This window comes from Pelobates fuscus, chromosome 4, assembly GCF_036172605.1.
Source record: "Pelobates fuscus isolate aPelFus1 chromosome 4, aPelFus1.pri, whole genome shotgun sequence".
Taxonomy (NCBI): Eukaryota; Metazoa; Chordata; class Amphibia; order Anura; family Pelobatidae; genus Pelobates; species Pelobates fuscus.
Window position 1 is genome coordinate 382,830,372 of NC_086320.1, and position 16,739 is coordinate 382,847,110.

At 49.3% G+C, this 16,739-nt stretch overlaps 1 protein-coding gene across 1 annotated transcript; it reads left to right on the plus strand.

The window, feature by feature from the left end:
- Nucleotides 1–4,271: 4,271 nt before the first annotated feature.
- Nucleotides 4,272–15,793, plus strand: CCDC12 (coiled-coil domain containing 12). Its single transcript, XM_063450856.1, has 7 exons — nt 4,272–4,393; nt 11,639–11,700; nt 13,048–13,127; nt 13,346–13,407; nt 13,850–13,884; nt 14,446–14,522; nt 14,811–15,793. Exons 1-7 carry the CDS (start codon nt 4,316–4,318, stop codon nt 14,903–14,905), a joined length of 489 nt encoding a protein of 162 aa, XP_063306926.1. The 5' UTR covers nt 4,272–4,315; the 3' UTR covers nt 14,906–15,793.
- Nucleotides 15,794–16,739: the final 946 nt, after the last annotated feature.

Genomic DNA, 16,739 nt, shown 5'->3' on the forward strand with positions numbered 1-16,739 from the left:
GCCATTCTAAGGCCCGGTATACGTACCTTTCCACTCTTTGTACTCTGCGTGTTGGATCCCTGTCCCGATCCTGACAGTATCAAAATGTAGATACCTAAATATAGACTATAGTGTATGCCATTTAGGAGTAGGAGAACCTAGGTGCTTCAGTCCAGAGTATCAACCTCGTACAATTTGGTTGACTCTCAGGAATGGAGATCCTCAGGGGACCCTAATTAACAAGACGGTGTTAGAATCCGTACATTCTTCGGGTGTTCTGCTATTTGATGCGTGTAAAGCGATATCGAGTGGTAGAAAGCCGTGGAATGTATGTGGGGATCTTAGATGGGAGAGGACGTATGGGTCTAACGATAAATACATTTGTCCCAGTAGCAAAAATAAATATGTGAGTCCTAGATGCCCAAATAAAGACTATAACTTTTGTCCATATTGGTCTTGTGTGGGGTGGGCGACTTGGGGACAGACAGTAGACAAAGACATGATAGTGACTAAGTTGCCGACTAGCCCATATTGTAAGTCTATGGAATGCAACCCAGTCCATATACTTATTAATAACCCCGACAAGTTCTTAGATAAGTATGGAAATTTATTTGGGTTTCAAATATACGGGACGGGTTTAGATCCTGGGACATTATTGTTTATAGGAATAGAGACTGATACGGTATCCTCCCAGACTCATCAAGTATACCATTCCTTTTATGAAGAGATGAGTATAGATAATAAGATCCCCCATAATGCTAAGAACCTGTTCATTGACCTAGCTGAGAGTATTGCCGGTAGTCTTAATGTTACCAACTGCTATGTGTGTGGAGGTACTAACATGGGAGACCAATGGCCTTGGGAAGCAAAGGAGGTAATGTCCGGTTCTGAGGCAGTTGACCAATTAATATCTACACAAGCCGATTATCATATGAGTGTTAGAGGTAAATCTGAGTGGAGATTAAAGACCTCCATCATAGGTTATGTTTGCATAGCAAGGAAAGGAATAATGTATAATACTTCTGTAGGAGAATTAACTTGTCTAGGGCAAAAAGCTTATGATGATGATACTAAAAATACAACTTGGTGGTCGGCTTCAAATGTCTCAGAACCATCTAACCCGTTTGCTAGATATGCCAGTTTAAAGGATGTGTGGTTTGATTTATCCATCACATCTACCTGGAGAGCCCCAGCAAATTTGTACTGGATCTGTGGTAAGAAGGCCTATTCGGAGCTGCCACAGGACTGGGAAGGGGCATGTGTGTTGGGTATGCTCAAACCATCCTTCTTCTTGTTACCTATTGAAACAGGTGAGACTTTAGGTGTTAAAGTGTATGATGTGAATCATAGGAAGAAAAGGGGACCCATAGAGATAGGTACCTGGGAAGATAATGAATGGCCTCCCCAGCGTATCATAGACTATTATGGGCCAGCCACGTGGGCTGAGGATGGTACCTTTGGTTATAGAACCCCTATTTATATGCTCAACCGTATTATAAGATTACAGGCGGTGGTTGAGATTATCACAAATGAAACATCACAAGCGCTCAATCTTCTAGCGAAGCATAACACCAGGATGAGGACAGCAGTCTACCAAAATAGATTAGCCTTGGATTACCTTTTGGCAGTAGAGGGAGGTGTATGTGGGAAGTTTAACCTAAGCAATTGCTGTCTTCAAATAGACGACGAAGGGCAAGCAATAGCTGAGCTTACTAGCCATATGGTTAAACTAGCGCATGTGCCTACTCAGGTATGGAAAGGGTACAATCCAAGTAGTTGGTTTGGTAGCTGGTATGAGTGGTTTGGAGGGCTTAAGGCAGTGGTAGGTGGAGTCCTACTGATTTTACTGTTGTGTCTACTCCTACCGTGTCTTATACCCTTAGTAGTTAGGTCTGTGCAAAGCCTGATAGGAAGTATAGCAGAGAGGAAGGCTGCCGCACAGATAATGGCGATATATAAGTATAAGGCTCTAGATCAAGGAGAACCAATGCAGGAAGATGAGTGTTAAAAGATTCACATCATAGGATAAGTCTGGTCTGTTTCAAGGTAACTTGCGGTGTAAGCAAAACTAAGGTTAAGTGATGCCTCAAGTAATTGTAAAATATCAAGAGGCATCAAAGGGGGGAATGTGGTGGAATCTCGGTAAAAATAAATTTAGTAGGCCGAGATTACCACGTGGCATGTGTACGTGCATATGCTGACGTATCGATCAGTTGGATGCACGAGGCAAGATACGATCAGTAGTGTACGGAGCATGTGCAAGAATACAGGATATAGTATTCCCCTCCTCCATTGTGCTGGACAAGCCATGCGGTCAAACAGGAAGTTAATTCTTATTTGTGTTGATTGGTTAAGAGAATGTGCGGGTGGAGCTTAATATGGGAGGAGTTATATGCCTATATAAGGAGCCTGCACTATTGTCCGGGGCTCAGACTTTGCTGTATTTTGGTGACATTAGTCCCTCTGAGTCCCGATCGGTGATCCAATAAAGAATCTCTTCCTTCCTGAAGAAACCTGTGTCCATCTCTCTGTGCTTGGCTTCCGTCAGTTTCTCCGGTATCACTCTCTGCACTCTATTTCGTTCCCCTGGTTCTATGTGGTTCCTCTCTGCACTCTATTACTGTCCCCTGGTTCTATGTGGTTCCTCTCTGCATTCTATTACTTTCCCCTGGTTCTATGTGGTTCCTCTCTGCACTCTATTACTTTCCCCTGGTTCTATGTGGTTCCTCTCTGCACTCTATTACTTTCCCCTGGTTCTATGTGGCTCCTCTCTGCACTCTATTACTTCCCCCTGGTTCTATGTGGTTCATCTCTGCACTCTATTACTTTCCCCTGGTTCTATGTGGTTCCTCTCAGCACTCTATTACTTTCCCCTGGTTCTGTGTGGTTCCTCTCGGCACTCTATTACTTTCCCCTGGTTCTATGTGGCTCCTCTCTGCACTCTATTACTTTCCCCTGGTTCTATGTGGCTTCTCTCTGCATTCTATTACTTTCCCCGGTTCTATTTAATTCCTCTTGGCACTCTATTACATTCCCCTGGTTCTATGTGGCTCCTGTCTGCACTCTATTACTTTCCCCTGGTTCTATGTGGCTCCTCTCTGCACTCTATTTCTTTCCCCTGGTTCTATGTGGTTCCTCTCTGCACTCTATTACTTTCCCCTGGTTCTGTGTGGTTCCTCTCTGCACTCTATTACTTTCCCCTGGTTCTGTGTGGTTCCTCTCTGCACTCTATTACTTTCCCCTGGTTCTGTGTGGTTCCTCTCTGCACTCTATTACTTTCCCCTGGTTCTGTGGTTCCTCTCTGCACTCTATTACTTTCCCCTGGTTTTATGTGGCTCCTCTCTGCACTCTATTACTTTCCCCTAGTTCTATGTGGCTTCTCTCTGCATTCTATTACTTTCCCCTGGTTCTATGTGGCTTCTCTCGGCACTCTATTACTTTCCCCTGGTTCTATATGTTTCCTCTCTGCACTCTATTACTTTCCCCTGGGTCTATGTGGCTTCTCTCGGCATTCTATTACTTTCCCCTGGTTCTGTGTGGTTCCTCTCTGCATTCCATTACTTCCCCCTGGTTCTCTGTGGCTCCTCTCTGCAATCTATTACTTTCCCCTGGTTCTATGTGGCTCCTCTCTGCACTCTATTACTTTCCCCTGGTTCTATGTGGTTCCTCTCTGCACTCTATTACTTTCCCCTGGTTCTATGTGGTTCCTCTCTGCACTCTATTACTTTCCCCTGGTTCTGTGTGGTTCCTCTCTGCACTCTATTACTTTCCCCTGGTTCTATGTGGCTCCTCTTGGCACTCTATTACTTTTCCCTGGTTCTATGTGGTTCCTCTCGGCACTATATTACTTCCCCCTGGTTCTATGTGGTTCCTCTCTGCACTCTATTACTTTCCCCTGGTTCTATGTGGCTTCTCTCGGCATTCTATTACTTTCCCCTGGTTCTATGTGGTTCCTCTCTGCACTCTATTACTTTCCCCTGGTTCCATGTGGCTTCTCTCGGCATTCTATTACTTTCCCCTGGTTCTGCGTGGTTCCTCTCTGCATTCTATTACTTTCCCCTGGTTCTATGTGGTTCCTCTCTGCACTCTATTATTTCCCCCTGGTTATATGTGGTTCCTCTCTGTTCTCTATTACTTTCCCCTGGTTCTGTGTGGTGCCTTGCTCTGTGCTCGTCGCTCTGTTACTTTCCCCTTCTTGTCTGTAACTAATGGCAACGCAGTCCTTCCTCCGCTCGGCATTCTGCTTTTCCAGTCTGAATCTAGTGACGTCACGTTCCTGTCAGATTCCGGCCTGTGATTGGCTGGGCTGTCAGAGCTCGCGGAGCATTGTGGGAAGATGGAGAGCAGCGTGGGGAAACTGGAGGAAGCGGCGCTCAAACGGAAAGAGAGACTGAACGAGCTGAGAAAGAAACGGGTGAGGGGCCCCTGGGGGGGCCACAGATAGGGGCAGCAATGGGGTCACTGCTGGGGGTGGAGGGGGCAGTAATGGGGTCACTGCTGGGGGTGGAGGGGGCAGTAATGGGGTCACTGCTGGGGGTGGAGGGGGCAGTAATGGGGTCACTGCTGGGGGTGGAGGGGGCAGTAATGGGGTCACTGCTGGGGGTGGAGGGGGCAGTAATGGGGTCACTGCTGGGGGTGGAGGGGGCAGTAATGGGGTCACTGCTGGGGGGGAGGGGGCAGTAATGGGGTCACTGGAGGGGGCAGTAATGGGGTCACTGCTGGGGGTGGAGGGGGCAGTAATGGGGTCACTGCTGGGGGTGGAGGGGGCAGTAATGGGGTCACTGCTGGGGGTGGAGGGGGCAGTAATGGGGTCACTGCTGGGGGTGGAGGGGGCAGTAATGGGGTCACTGCTGGGGGTGGAGGGGGCAGTAATGGGGTCACTGCTGGGGTTGGAGGGGGCAGTAATGGGGTCACTGCTGGGGGGGAGGGGGCAGTAATGGGGTCACTGCTTGGGGTGGAGGGGGCAGTAATGGGGTCACTGCTGGGTGTGGAGGGGGCAGTAATGGGGTCACTGCTGGGGGTAGAGGGGGCAGTGAGGGGGCAGTAATGGGGTCACTGCTGGGGGTGGAAGGGGCAGTAATGGGGTCACTGCTGGGGGTGGAGGGGGCAGTAATGGGGTCACTGCTGGGGGTGGAAGGGGCAGTAATGGGGTAACTGCTGGGGGTGGAGGGGGCAGTTATGGGGTAACTGCTGGGGGTGGAGGGGGCAGTAATGGGGTCACTGGCGGGGTGGAGGGGGCAGTAATGGGGTCACTGCTGGGGGTAGAGGGGGCAGTAATGGGGTCACTGCTGGGGGTGGAGGGGGCAGTAATGGGGTCACTGCTGGGGGTGGAGGGGGCAGTAATGGGGTCACTGCTGGGGGTGGAGGGGGCAGTAATGGGGTCACTGCTGGGGGTGGAGGGGGCAGTAATGGGGTCACGGAGGTGTGGAGGGGGCAGTAATGGGGTCACCGGGGGGTGGAGGGGGCAGTAATGGGGTCACTGCTGGGGGTGGAGGGGGCAGTAATGGGGTCACGGGGGGGTGGAGGGGGCAGTAATGGGGTCACTGCGGGGGGTGGAGGGGGCAGTAATGGGGTCACTGCTGGGGGGGAGGGGGCAGTAATGGGGTCACTGCTGGGGGTGGAGGGGGCAGTAATGGGGTCACTGCTGGGTGTGGAGGGGGCAGTAATGGGGTCACTGCTGGGGGTAGAGGGGGCAGTAATGGGGTCACTGCTGGGGGTGGAAGGGGCAGTAATGGGGTCACTGCTGGGGGTGGAGGGGCCAGTAATGGGGTCACTGGCGGGGTGGAGGGGGCAGTAATGGGGTCACTGCTGGGGGTGGAGGGGGCAGTAATGGGGTCACTGCTGGGGGTGGAAGGGGCAGTAATGGGGTAACTGCTGGGGGTGGAGGGGGCAGTTATGGGGTAACTGCTGGGGGTGGAGGGGGCAGTAATGGGGTCACTGCTGGGGGTAGAGGGGGCAGTAATGGGGTCACTGCTGGGGGTGGAGGGGGCAGTAATGGGGTCACTGCTGGGGGTGGAGGGGGCAGTAATGGGGTCACTGCTGGGGGTGGAGGGGGCAGTAATGGGGTCACTGCTGGGGGTGGAGGGGGCAGTAATGGGGTCACTGCTGGGGGTGGAGGGGGCAGTAATGGGGTCACTGCTGGGGGTGGAGGGGGCAGTAATGGGGTCACTGCTGGGGGTGGAGGGGGCAGTAATGGGGTCACTGCTGGGGGTGGAGGGGGCAGTAATGGGGTCACTGCTGGGGGTGGAGGGGGCAGTAATGGGGTCACTGCTGGGGGTGGAGGGGGCAGTAATGGGGTCACTGCTGGGGGTGGAGGGGGCAGTAATGGGGTCACTGCTGGGGGTGGAGGGGGCAGTAATGGGGTCACTGCTGGGGGCGGAGGGGGCAGTAATGGGGTCACTGCTGGGGGCGGAGGGGGCAGTAATGGGGTCACTGCTGGGGGCGGAGGGGGCAGTAATGGGGTCACTGCTGGGGGCGGAGGGGGCAGTAATGGGGTCACTGCTGGGGGCGGAGGGGGCAGTAATGGGGTCACTGCTGGGGGCGGAGGGGGCAGTAATGGGGTCACTGCTGGGGGCGGAGGGGGCAGTAATGGGGTCACTGCTGGGGGCGGAGGGGGCAGTAATGGGGTCACTGCTGGGGGCGGAGGGGGCAGTAATGGGGTCACTGCTGGGGGCGGAGGGGGCAGTAATGGGGTCACTGCTGGGGGCGGAGGGGGCAGTAATGGGGTCACTGCTGGGGGCGGAGGGGGCAGTAATGGGGTCACTGCTGGGGGCGGAGGGGGCAGTAATGGGGTCACTGCTGGGGGCGGAGGGGGCAGTAATGGGGTCACTGCTGGGGGCGGAGGGGGCAGTAATGGGGTCACTGCTGGGGGCGGAGGGGGCAGTAATGGGGTCACTGCTGGGGGCGGAGGGGGCAGTAATGGGGTCACTGCTGGGGGCGGAGGGGGCAGTAATGGGGTCACTGCTGGGGGCGGAGGGGGCAGTAATGGGGTCACTGCTGGGGGCGGAGGGGGCAGTAATGGGGTCACTGCTGGGGGCGGAGGGGGCAGTAATGGGGTCACTGCTGGGGGCGGAGGGGGCAGTAATGGGGTCACTGCTGGGGGCGGAGGGGGCAGTAATGGGGTCACTGCTGGGGGCGGAGGGGGCAGTAATGGGGTCACTGCTGGGGGCGGAGGGGGCAGTAATGGGGTCACTGCTGGGGGCGGAGGGGGCAGTAATGGGGTCACTGCTGGGGGCGGAGGGGGCAGTAATGGGGTCACTGCTGGGGGCGGAGGGGGCAGTAATGGGGTCACTGCTGGGGGCGGAGGGGGCAGTAATGGGGTCACTGCTGGGGGCGGAGGGGGCAGTAATGGGGTCACTGCTGGGGGCGGAGGGGGCAGTAATGGGGTCACTGCTGGGGGCGGAGGGGGCAGTAATGGGGTCACTGCTGGGGGCGGAGGGGGCAGTAATGGGGTCACTGCTGGGGGCGGAGGGGGCAGTAATGGGGTCACTGCTGGGGGCGGAGGGGGCAGTAATGGGGTCACTGCTGGGGGCGGAGGGGGCAGTAATGGGGTCACTGCTGGGGGCGGAGGGGGCAGTAATGGGGTCACTGCTGGGGGCGGAGGGGGCAGTAATGGGGTCACTGCTGGGGGCGGAGGGGGCAGTAATGGGGTCACTGCTGGGGGCGGAGGGGGCAGTAATGGGGTCACTGCTGGGGGCGGAGGGGGCAGTAATGGGGTCACTGCTGGGGGCGGAGGGGGCAGTAATGGGGTCACTGCTGGGGGCGGAGGGGGCAGTAATGGGGTCACTGCTGGGGGCGGAGGGGGCAGTAATGGGGTCACTGCTGGGGGCGGAGGGGGCAGTAATGGGGTCACTGCTGGGGGCGGAGGGGGCAGTAATGGGGTCACTGCTGGGGGCGGAGGGGGCAGTAATGGGGTCACTGCTGGGGGCGGAGGGGGCAGTAATGGGGTCACTGCTGGGGGCGGAGGGGGCAGTAATGGGGTCCCTGCTGGGGGCGGAGGGGGCAGTAATGGGGTCCCTGCTGGGGGCGGAGGGGGCAGTAATGGGGTCCCTGCTGGGGGCGGAGGGGGCAGTAATGGGGTCCCTGCTGGGGGCGGAGGGGGCAGTAATGGGGTCCCTGCTGGGGGCGGAGGGGGCAGTAATGGGGTCCCTGCTGGGGGCGGAGGGGGCAGTAATGGGGTCCCTGCTGGGGGTGGAGGGGATAGTAATGGGGTCCCTGCTGGGGGTGGAGGGGATAGTAATGGGTAACATTTTGGCTCAGTCGGACCCTCCGCCGTGGTGGAACGTGTTGGCTCAGATCATTTTACTTATCAAGTTGCTGGGCTGTATCTGATTGGTTTCTGAGTGACTGTCTCTCGTTTTATTCTATAAAAGCTGCAGCTGGTGACATTATATTTTCTAATCAGTCTTACAATCTGTGACTTCATATATATTTTTACTTATTGCCAGCTGGTGTATGCTGTGATATGAATTATTTTATTACAGATAATACTGTAGTTATGCAGATTATAAAACCTCTGCTTACCGTAGAGCTAGCAATCTAATATTCATTGCTTTACGGCTGTTCTTACTATATTACGATATTATTTTATTTATATAGCGTATGGGGAAAGTTCAGTGTCTCCATGCAGAGCAGCACTTTCCTGATTATTGCTGACAATATGCGATTATGTCTCCATATTTATCATTCTGCCGGTTGTCTCGCTGTTTAAATCTTCATCCTGTTTATTAATGTTGGGTTGTTTTATTCTTTTAGTTTTTGATTCTGTGCACATGTTCCTACCTCCCCCGACAAGCTGCACAGTTATCCCGTATCGGAGAATTAATATTCTGTGCTCAGCGCAACGACTGCATTTTTGGTCAGACGGCTGTGCCTGTAGTTGGAACTGGCCTCGTCTGCTCTGGGTCTCCAGGGAGAGGTTTTTTGACGAGCTTGCAGATCTGTTTTTGCTGGGGTACATCTCGTTCCCCAGCTCAACCCTGATACAAATAGATTTTCCTTTCTGGCACTTGCGCCTTTGAGGTTGCAGGAGCTGTTTATATTTGGTGCACGGGAGGAAGTGTGCAGAAAGTGATAGCGTTCCCAGCTCATTGTCTGCTTGCTCTCTGTATAACACGTTACATGATCACTGCTGCTGTTAAACAGAGAGCGAACATCAGTTTATTCCGGAGACACGGCTATCTCTTTCCTTCCGCCAAGTCCGTCATTGTTCGTCTTGGCAGCACACTCTGCAGTGAAGGATCTTTGAATATTTCGCAGTTAATTTTTATTTGCTGCCGGGCCCTTCAAGGTTATAGGACAGTTTACCTGCCACAGGAGAGCGGCAATCGTACCATAACCACAACATGCACTTTTTCCTGTTGTGTTGTAGCTGATATATCAAGCTGGACAGTGTGTTCATCCTCTGTGTAAATGTTTACAAATTCCTGCTATTTTTCTATAATGTGAGCGTAATCCTCATTAATCTTTTTATTTGCAATAGTTTGCCTCTAATTTGCTGTTTTTTGGGTTTTTTTACGCAGCAGAATATGTTGGTGTCGTATTAATGATGATATTTATAATAAGGTAATCAGGGTGTTACAGCCATCACATGAAATATAACTTAATATAGGGGCTCCCAAAGGTAGATCCCCAGATGTTTTAGAACTACAACTCCCATGATGCTTTGCATGACAGACATGGTGGGAGTTGTAGTTCTACGTGGACACAATCTATGGCTCAAAGCATCAATAAGAAAGCCCCTTTCTATACTAAGTACTGGGGAAGTATGTTTCTGTAAACTGTAAGTGTCCCAGGAAATTTACTAAACTTTGATCTTGCCAAACTTGCCCTGAAACGACTATAATTCGGCCAAGTTCACTGTTTGCATGTATTAAATCCTACACAGTTTGTCTCGAGGAAGTTGCAGGGGGTCCCCCTCCCATGTTTTGTTGAGCCACAGAGCTTTGGGAATGTTACCCCCCCTCCTGTGCCCCATTTATCTGCAGATTCAAGGTAGGGCTACCTACCTCTTGTACCGTCTATTTGGGCAGAGTCGAGGATGGGCAACCCCCCTCCCGTACCACGTATAGCTGCAGAGTTGAGGGTGGGCTGCTCCCCTCCTGTGCCACGTTTAATTGAGGAGGTGAGTGTGCACCGGCCCTCTCTCTCATGCCACGTATAGCTGCAGAGTTGAGGGTGGACTGCTCCCCTCCTGTGCCACGTTTAATTGAGGAGGTGAGTGTGCACCGGCCCTCCCTCTCATGCCACGTTTAGTTGCAGCGTTGAGGGTGAGCTGCTCCCCTCCTGTGCCACGTTTAGTTGAGGAGGTGACTGTGCACCGGCCCTCCCTCTCATGCCACGTTTAGTTGCAGAGTTGAGGGTGGACTGCTCCCCTCCTGTGCCACGTTTAATTGAGGAGGTGACTGTGCACCGACCCTCCCTCTCATGCCACGTTTAGTTGCAGAGTTGAGGGTGGACTGCTCCCCTCCTGTGCCACGTTTAGTTGAGGAGGTGACTGTGCACCGGCCCTCCCTCTCATGCCACGTTTAGTTGCAGAGTTGAGGGTGGACTGCTCCCCTCCTGTGCCACGTTTAATTGAGGAGGTGACTGTGCACCGGCCCTCCCTCTCATGCCACGTTTAGTTGCAGAGTTGAGGGTGGACTGCTCCCCTCCTGTGCCACGTTTAATTGAGGAGGTGACTGTGCACCGGCCCTCCCTCTCATGCCACGTTTAGTTGCAGAGTTGAGGGTGGACTGCTCCCCTCCTGTGCCACGTTTAATTGAGGAGGTGAGTGTGCACCGGCCCTCCCTCTCATGCCACGTTTAGTTGCAGCGTTGAGGGTGGGCTGCTCCCCTCCTGTGCCACGTTTAGTTGAGGAGGTGACTGTGCACCGGCCCTCCCTCTCATGCCACGTTTAGTTGCAGAGTTGAGGGTGGGCTGCTCCCCTCCTGTGCCACGTTTAGTTGAGGAGGTGACTGTGCACCGGCCCTCCCTCTCATGCCACGTTTAGTTGCAGAGTTGAGGGTGGACTGCTCCCCTCCTGTGCCACGTTTAGTTGAGGAGGTGACTGTGCACCGGCCCTCCCTCTCATGCCACGTTTAGTTGCAGAGATAAGGGTGGTTGTTTATCATTTTGGTGGATATTGAGCATGTTACCATAACTCGTGAACTGGTGTGAGGTTTAGTAGGCTGAAACTCCATTTATTGAGTGCTATATGTTGAATATAGCTTTGAATGCTCTGTGTAGCAAGGTTACATAGAGCAATGTAGGTTGTAGTCTCAAACTCTGTTTACATATGCGGTAGCCCTGCCTTAAACCAGTCTTCCCAGGAATCCAGGCCAATTGCTTCTCTGAACAAATAATCTAACCCTTTCACTGCTGTGCATGACCATAAATGTTTAGCTTAATCTATTTAAACCATTCTGACTGCTATGGGTTTGTTTTAAATTGGCACTATAACCACTGCACAGCCCAGAGAGGATAGTTACTGAACCGGTTACATCTATTCGTCTGCAGTGGCCTTGCCTCGCCGAGGAACCGGTTTTAGAAATGCCACCCATTGCAGGTCCATGGAGGTGTAGAGTCTAACCACACATCTGGGGCTTGAGGGCTTGTTGTGCTGTGTGGCAGACACGCTGTATTTTTGTTTCTGATGCCATTTCTCTGAATTTCCTTTTAGGTAAAAGATGACGACGAGCCGGAGAATAAGGTACTGATCGGGGAAGAGGAGGAAAAGCACAAGTAAGATCCATTCATCTGATTTTCTTCAGTAAAAAGTGTTTTTCAGTAATGCTAATTTCACACAGTGTCCGTTTAGTTACATTACTGGCAGATCCATAGATTACATTTAATCAGATTTAATCCGCCACCAGAAGCACTGATGGATAAATCACCGTTCTGGCCTCCCATTCATGTGGTTGCACAATGAATTCCTTCCAATGTTGGGGTGTGGGCATCCCGTGACCTGTCGAGTGCACAGTGCAATCATATTGACTGCGGAGGTATTTATAATTACAATATCTCCTGGTATATGCTCACATTTAAATGTGTGTTGGTGGCTTACAAATGATAAAAATAATGTTATCCCATAGATGAAGCCGCATGACGCATTGACACATGCAATGACTGTCTATTGATTGTATTTCACTTTCCATGAGGGTTCCTGTTTGAGATTTTTGGCCAAACGACAGCTCCCATAATGCCTTGCCTACCTTTACACTCTCACGCATCACAAAGAAAAGACAGTTGTCCCTTTAAGATCTCTAGTGGTGTTGTGTCCTCTTTTCTCTTCTGTAGGTTTTACCAGGTTAACACAGTTTTATCGCTAATTGATTTTGAGCAGTTTTTTGTAACACTAAATCAATTCATTGCTTGCCGCTCCTAAAAAATCATTATTTACTCAGCCCTTGACTAAATAAAGCTTGCTAATCAGTTTAGCCTTTAGAAATGTCAGTGTGATAAGGATACGCATTGACAGGGCTGCAGGCCAGGCTCGCAGTGAGAACTTACCTGTAAGTGACCTAGTCGTGGTCAAAATACTCACCTTGGGCACAGCTGGCTGGACACCTAGAATTCTACATTACACTGCCATCTACCTGTGAACAGTTGGCATTGCTGCTTCCAGTGTGAGAGCTGGTATATCATAATAAAAATACACAGGCACATAGCAGTCAAAATACTCTGAAAACTTGCTTTCTGGGAGCTTTTAAAAGTAATTAAACGAATGCCTTGCTTTTTTGTTTCTAATGACATGTTCCTGCCCCTAGTGTAACGTTACGTTACACTAATACTAATTATATTGTGCAGATATTCTGCCTCACTTGCTACACCGGTAACCACCAGAAAATGCAATACTGTAAAATGGAATCGTAAATTGAGAAATTTTACAGAAAACCTGCTGATTATTCTGCGATAATTGGTGAATCTCCTCATACTGGTTAATACATGTAAACACTGATGTGAGTTGCACTTTGTCTGTTTATATTTATTTGGTTGTCTTTTTCTCTTTATGGGGAATTCAGAAATGAGATTGTTATTGAAGTTCTTTCACTGACCTCTAGAATCGTTAATCCTCTTGTCCTTTGCCAGGGAGCTGAAACTGAGGAATTATACCCCCCAGGATGACGAACTCAAACAGCGACAGGTGCCGCAAGCTAAACCAATCTCAGGTGAGTGGCACTCCCAGTAAGGACACTTTATACAGCCACTTGACCAAGTCATTTTCATGCTGATTGATAATGTGATGTCAGTGTAAGGTGTTCATGTTATATATCATTGAGCGAGACTGGCCTGTTAATTCTAATGTAGAGCAAGTATGGGGATGGAATGTTAGATCCGGTCCTGACATCATCTTGTCTTATTTGTGTTGTCTCTTTCTGCCCTCTAGTGGAGGAGAAGGTGAAGGAGCAGCTTGAAGCAGCCAAGCCAGAGCCGATAATCGAGGAAGTTGTAAGTCTGTGTAGTTTGTATTGAACATGAATTACTAGCAGTTTGGGGGCAATCGCCCGACAGACCAATGGAATGATCTGGCTGATTATTCCAAAATTAGTATAACTTTGTTTTTGTTTAAGGAAGTGGCCATTTAAATTAATTACCACTTGTTGTTGGGTTTAAAATTTACTTAATCCTGCTTCAGGGAAGCATCCAGTTAACTATTTTGTATACTTTGACCGTATTACCCTAACTGCTAGGACCTGCGTGTCCAATCTCCATACCACACCTATTGCATGTTGCCTAATGTTTCTTAATCCGTTCAATAAACCGCTTTGAACACTAAATATTGACTTAATCCATTTAAAACTGGGTCTATTTTCCTTCATGACTGTTACTGAGCCCTGTCTGCTGCCACCGTCTATGTGTATTTAGGCTTTCTCTGTGTTTTATTATACAGGACCTGGCTAATCTTGCTCCAAGGAAGCCGGACTGGTGAGTTGCCGAACGAACATACAGACATATTATCTACACGTACTGTGTGGCTGTAACATCTGCCAATATTCAGAAAGGCTCACAGAGGGCATTTTTATTTAATGTCCATCAGCAATTGAAAATAGCATACAGTACTGAATCTCCAGACTCTGGATTAGCGATGGCTTTGGTTTTTGTAAAATGTTTAATTTCTTTAATTCTGTCAGTGAGTGTATATGTTGGTGCTTTTTGTTTGTTCTGTAAATGAAACTGTAAGGGTACATATGGCTCATCAGAATGTTCATTAGTGTCCAGTGTGGAACCTCCTCTGTCTGGTCACAACATACAACGTTCTCATACTGCCAACAAAAAGGCATATCACACAATTAGAAATACTTCTGTACATTTTATAACGTGATAACAAAATGCATTGCAAAAAATACAGACAGAATTAAGAGCAGAATTGTTTTATTGAAAATTTTTTATTTTATTTGTCTTCATAAATCCACATAAAATTGTATTGAGCGAGTTCTAAAGAAAATCGCTGTTGAATGTTTGCCGTGACCTCTGCATTATTTCCAGGGATCTTAAGAGAGATGTTGCCAAGAAGCTGGAAAAGTTGGAGAAGAGAACCCAACGAGCAATTGCTGAATTAATACGTGAGTGAAGACAGAGAATGTTTTTAGATTTCAAACACTGCAGGGAATCTGATAGGAGAACAATTCCTGACAGTTTGGGTTTAGATCTGTTCCGGGTAGCTTCTTATATTTAACAAGCTGTGAATCCTCACAATCCTTTTTTGGAAACCTTCGTATTAATGATGAGATTGGTAAACGCTGTATGTTTTATAGCTTCTGATAAGGTTTGTAACTTCTTCCCTATCTCTTAGTGTATCGTGGTAAACGTGCTAGATTCTGCTAGTTACCGACCATTCTTTGTCTTGGCAGGTGAAAGGTTAAAAGGACAGGAGGAGAATCTGGCAACAGCGGTGGAATCGGGCATCAGCAGTGGAATCAGGCAGGAAAATTCGGACTCTGACTGATGATGTTATGAAATGCGTGAAATGTATTGCGGTGGCTTTTGGAAGGGGATGGCACAGCAACAAAAAACCTTCAACACGCTGACCTTTAACCTCCTCTAATGTTTAGGGAAAACACCAGCCTATATTTCGATGGCGTGGGAGGCCCATAGCTGCTGTATAAATGAATTCTGAGACTTGTTTATAGAATGGATGACCCTTCCAGATGGGTTGGATCAGCCAGTCATAGATTCACATTATTTTGGGAGGTATAGTTCCAGCACAGCTGGGCAGCTGTTGGTTAGGGTGCACACTGTAAATGTTAGTGAATTACAATAAACGTGGGCAGTGTGGCTTTTTTTTTTTTTTTTTTTTTATAATAAATGCACATTTTTATTTTTATAAACTGTGGTTGGAATATTTGCTGTGTATCACAATGTCACTAAGAGATCTGGTAGTAACAATGTCTCGTGTCCGTTGTCCTCTCTTCCCCACTTCACTGATTCATTCACTAGTCCCTCAGAAGAGGCGCTTGGACCAAATGTTAATGTTTCAAGATCAACGTTTTGTTCTTTTAATCTGCTCCACTAATATTACCGTTTGGTGAGATTTAAAGCGGCAGTATTGACATATTTGAGAAGCCTAAACTTTCGATTGAAATATAAAATGCATTGCAAACCGTAGCAGATTTTGCTGTTGCTACTCATATGTGTTATATATATTATTAATAAAGCCTTAACACAGTGAACGTGTGAGCATTTCCTATGTGTTGCCTTCAAGCTTGGACCGTTCCGGCGCACCGTGTGTTAAAACATAAATTCATCCCTTTCTAATCATCTACAAGTGACATTTTTTTTCTCCTCTCAATTCAAAGTACTAATCCACACCTATAAAGCACTGAACGATTCTAACCCCTCCTATATCTCTTCACAGATCCATAGTATGCCCCTTCTCGGTCTCTCCACTCTGCCCACGACCTTCTCCTGTTCGCTGCTCGCACCCGTAGGGCTAACTCACACTTGCAGGACTTCTTGCGGGCGGCTCCTTTCCTTTGGAATAGCCTGCTAACCACCATCACACTCTCCTCTAGTCTGCAATTGTTTAAGAAGTCCCTCATAGCCCATCTCTTTAGGAAAGATTATGGCCTCCCAGAGTAACCTCTACCTCACATACCTGTCCCTTGCTCTCGCCTAAAGGGCAGCACTCTACCCTCTCCTCCAGCTCTACTCCACTCCTACCTTATTTGATTGCTATTTCCTGTCCTGTTGTTTTATACCCCACCCCCTATAGACTGTAAGCTCGTTTGAGCAGGGTCCTCTTCAACCTATCGTTTCTGTAAGTTTTTTTGTAATTGTCCTATTTATAGCTAAATCCCCCCTCTCATAATATTGTACAGCGCTACGGAATCTGTTGGTGCTATATAAATGGCAATAATCATTTATACCCACCCTTTTGGACAATTTCACATGTCTTACAGTTTGTACCTGTCCTGTTTTATTATTTCTCGATGATGTTTGTAATATGCTTATACAGTAAAACAAATTCTGAGAATGAAAATGTAAATAGAATAAATACAGCATTGTTTAATTAAGTGCTGTAATTAAACAGGATAACAGCGCTTTATTTGCCTGACGGCGGGAGGAATTAAGGCACTAGACTTTCAGTCTCCATACAGTCGTTTTCTTTTTGGACAAGCTGCAAGCAGCAGTAAAGGTGGCCAAACACAGAATCCTGGTTAAAGGGACACTATAGTCACCATAAAGTCAGCTGCCTATAGTCAGCTGCCTAAAATGCATCCAAACATTCAGTATCTCCTCCCTCTGCATGCAGACACTGAACTTTCCTCATAGAGATTCAT

Excerpts from the sequence above, each read along its gene's own strand:
- CCDC12 (XM_063450856.1), top strand. The coding sequence starts at position 4,316 with ATGGAGAGCAGCGTGGGGAAACTGGAGGAAGCGGCGCTCAAACGGAAA. Across the intron at positions 11,701-13,047 it reads GAAGAGGAGGAAAAGCACAA|GGAGCTGAAACTGAGGAATT; the intron begins GTAAGATCCATT and ends GTCCTTTGCCAG. Across the intron at positions 13,408-13,849 it reads AGCCGATAATCGAGGAAGTT|GACCTGGCTAATCTTGCTCC; the intron begins GTAAGTCTGTGT and ends TTTATTATACAG.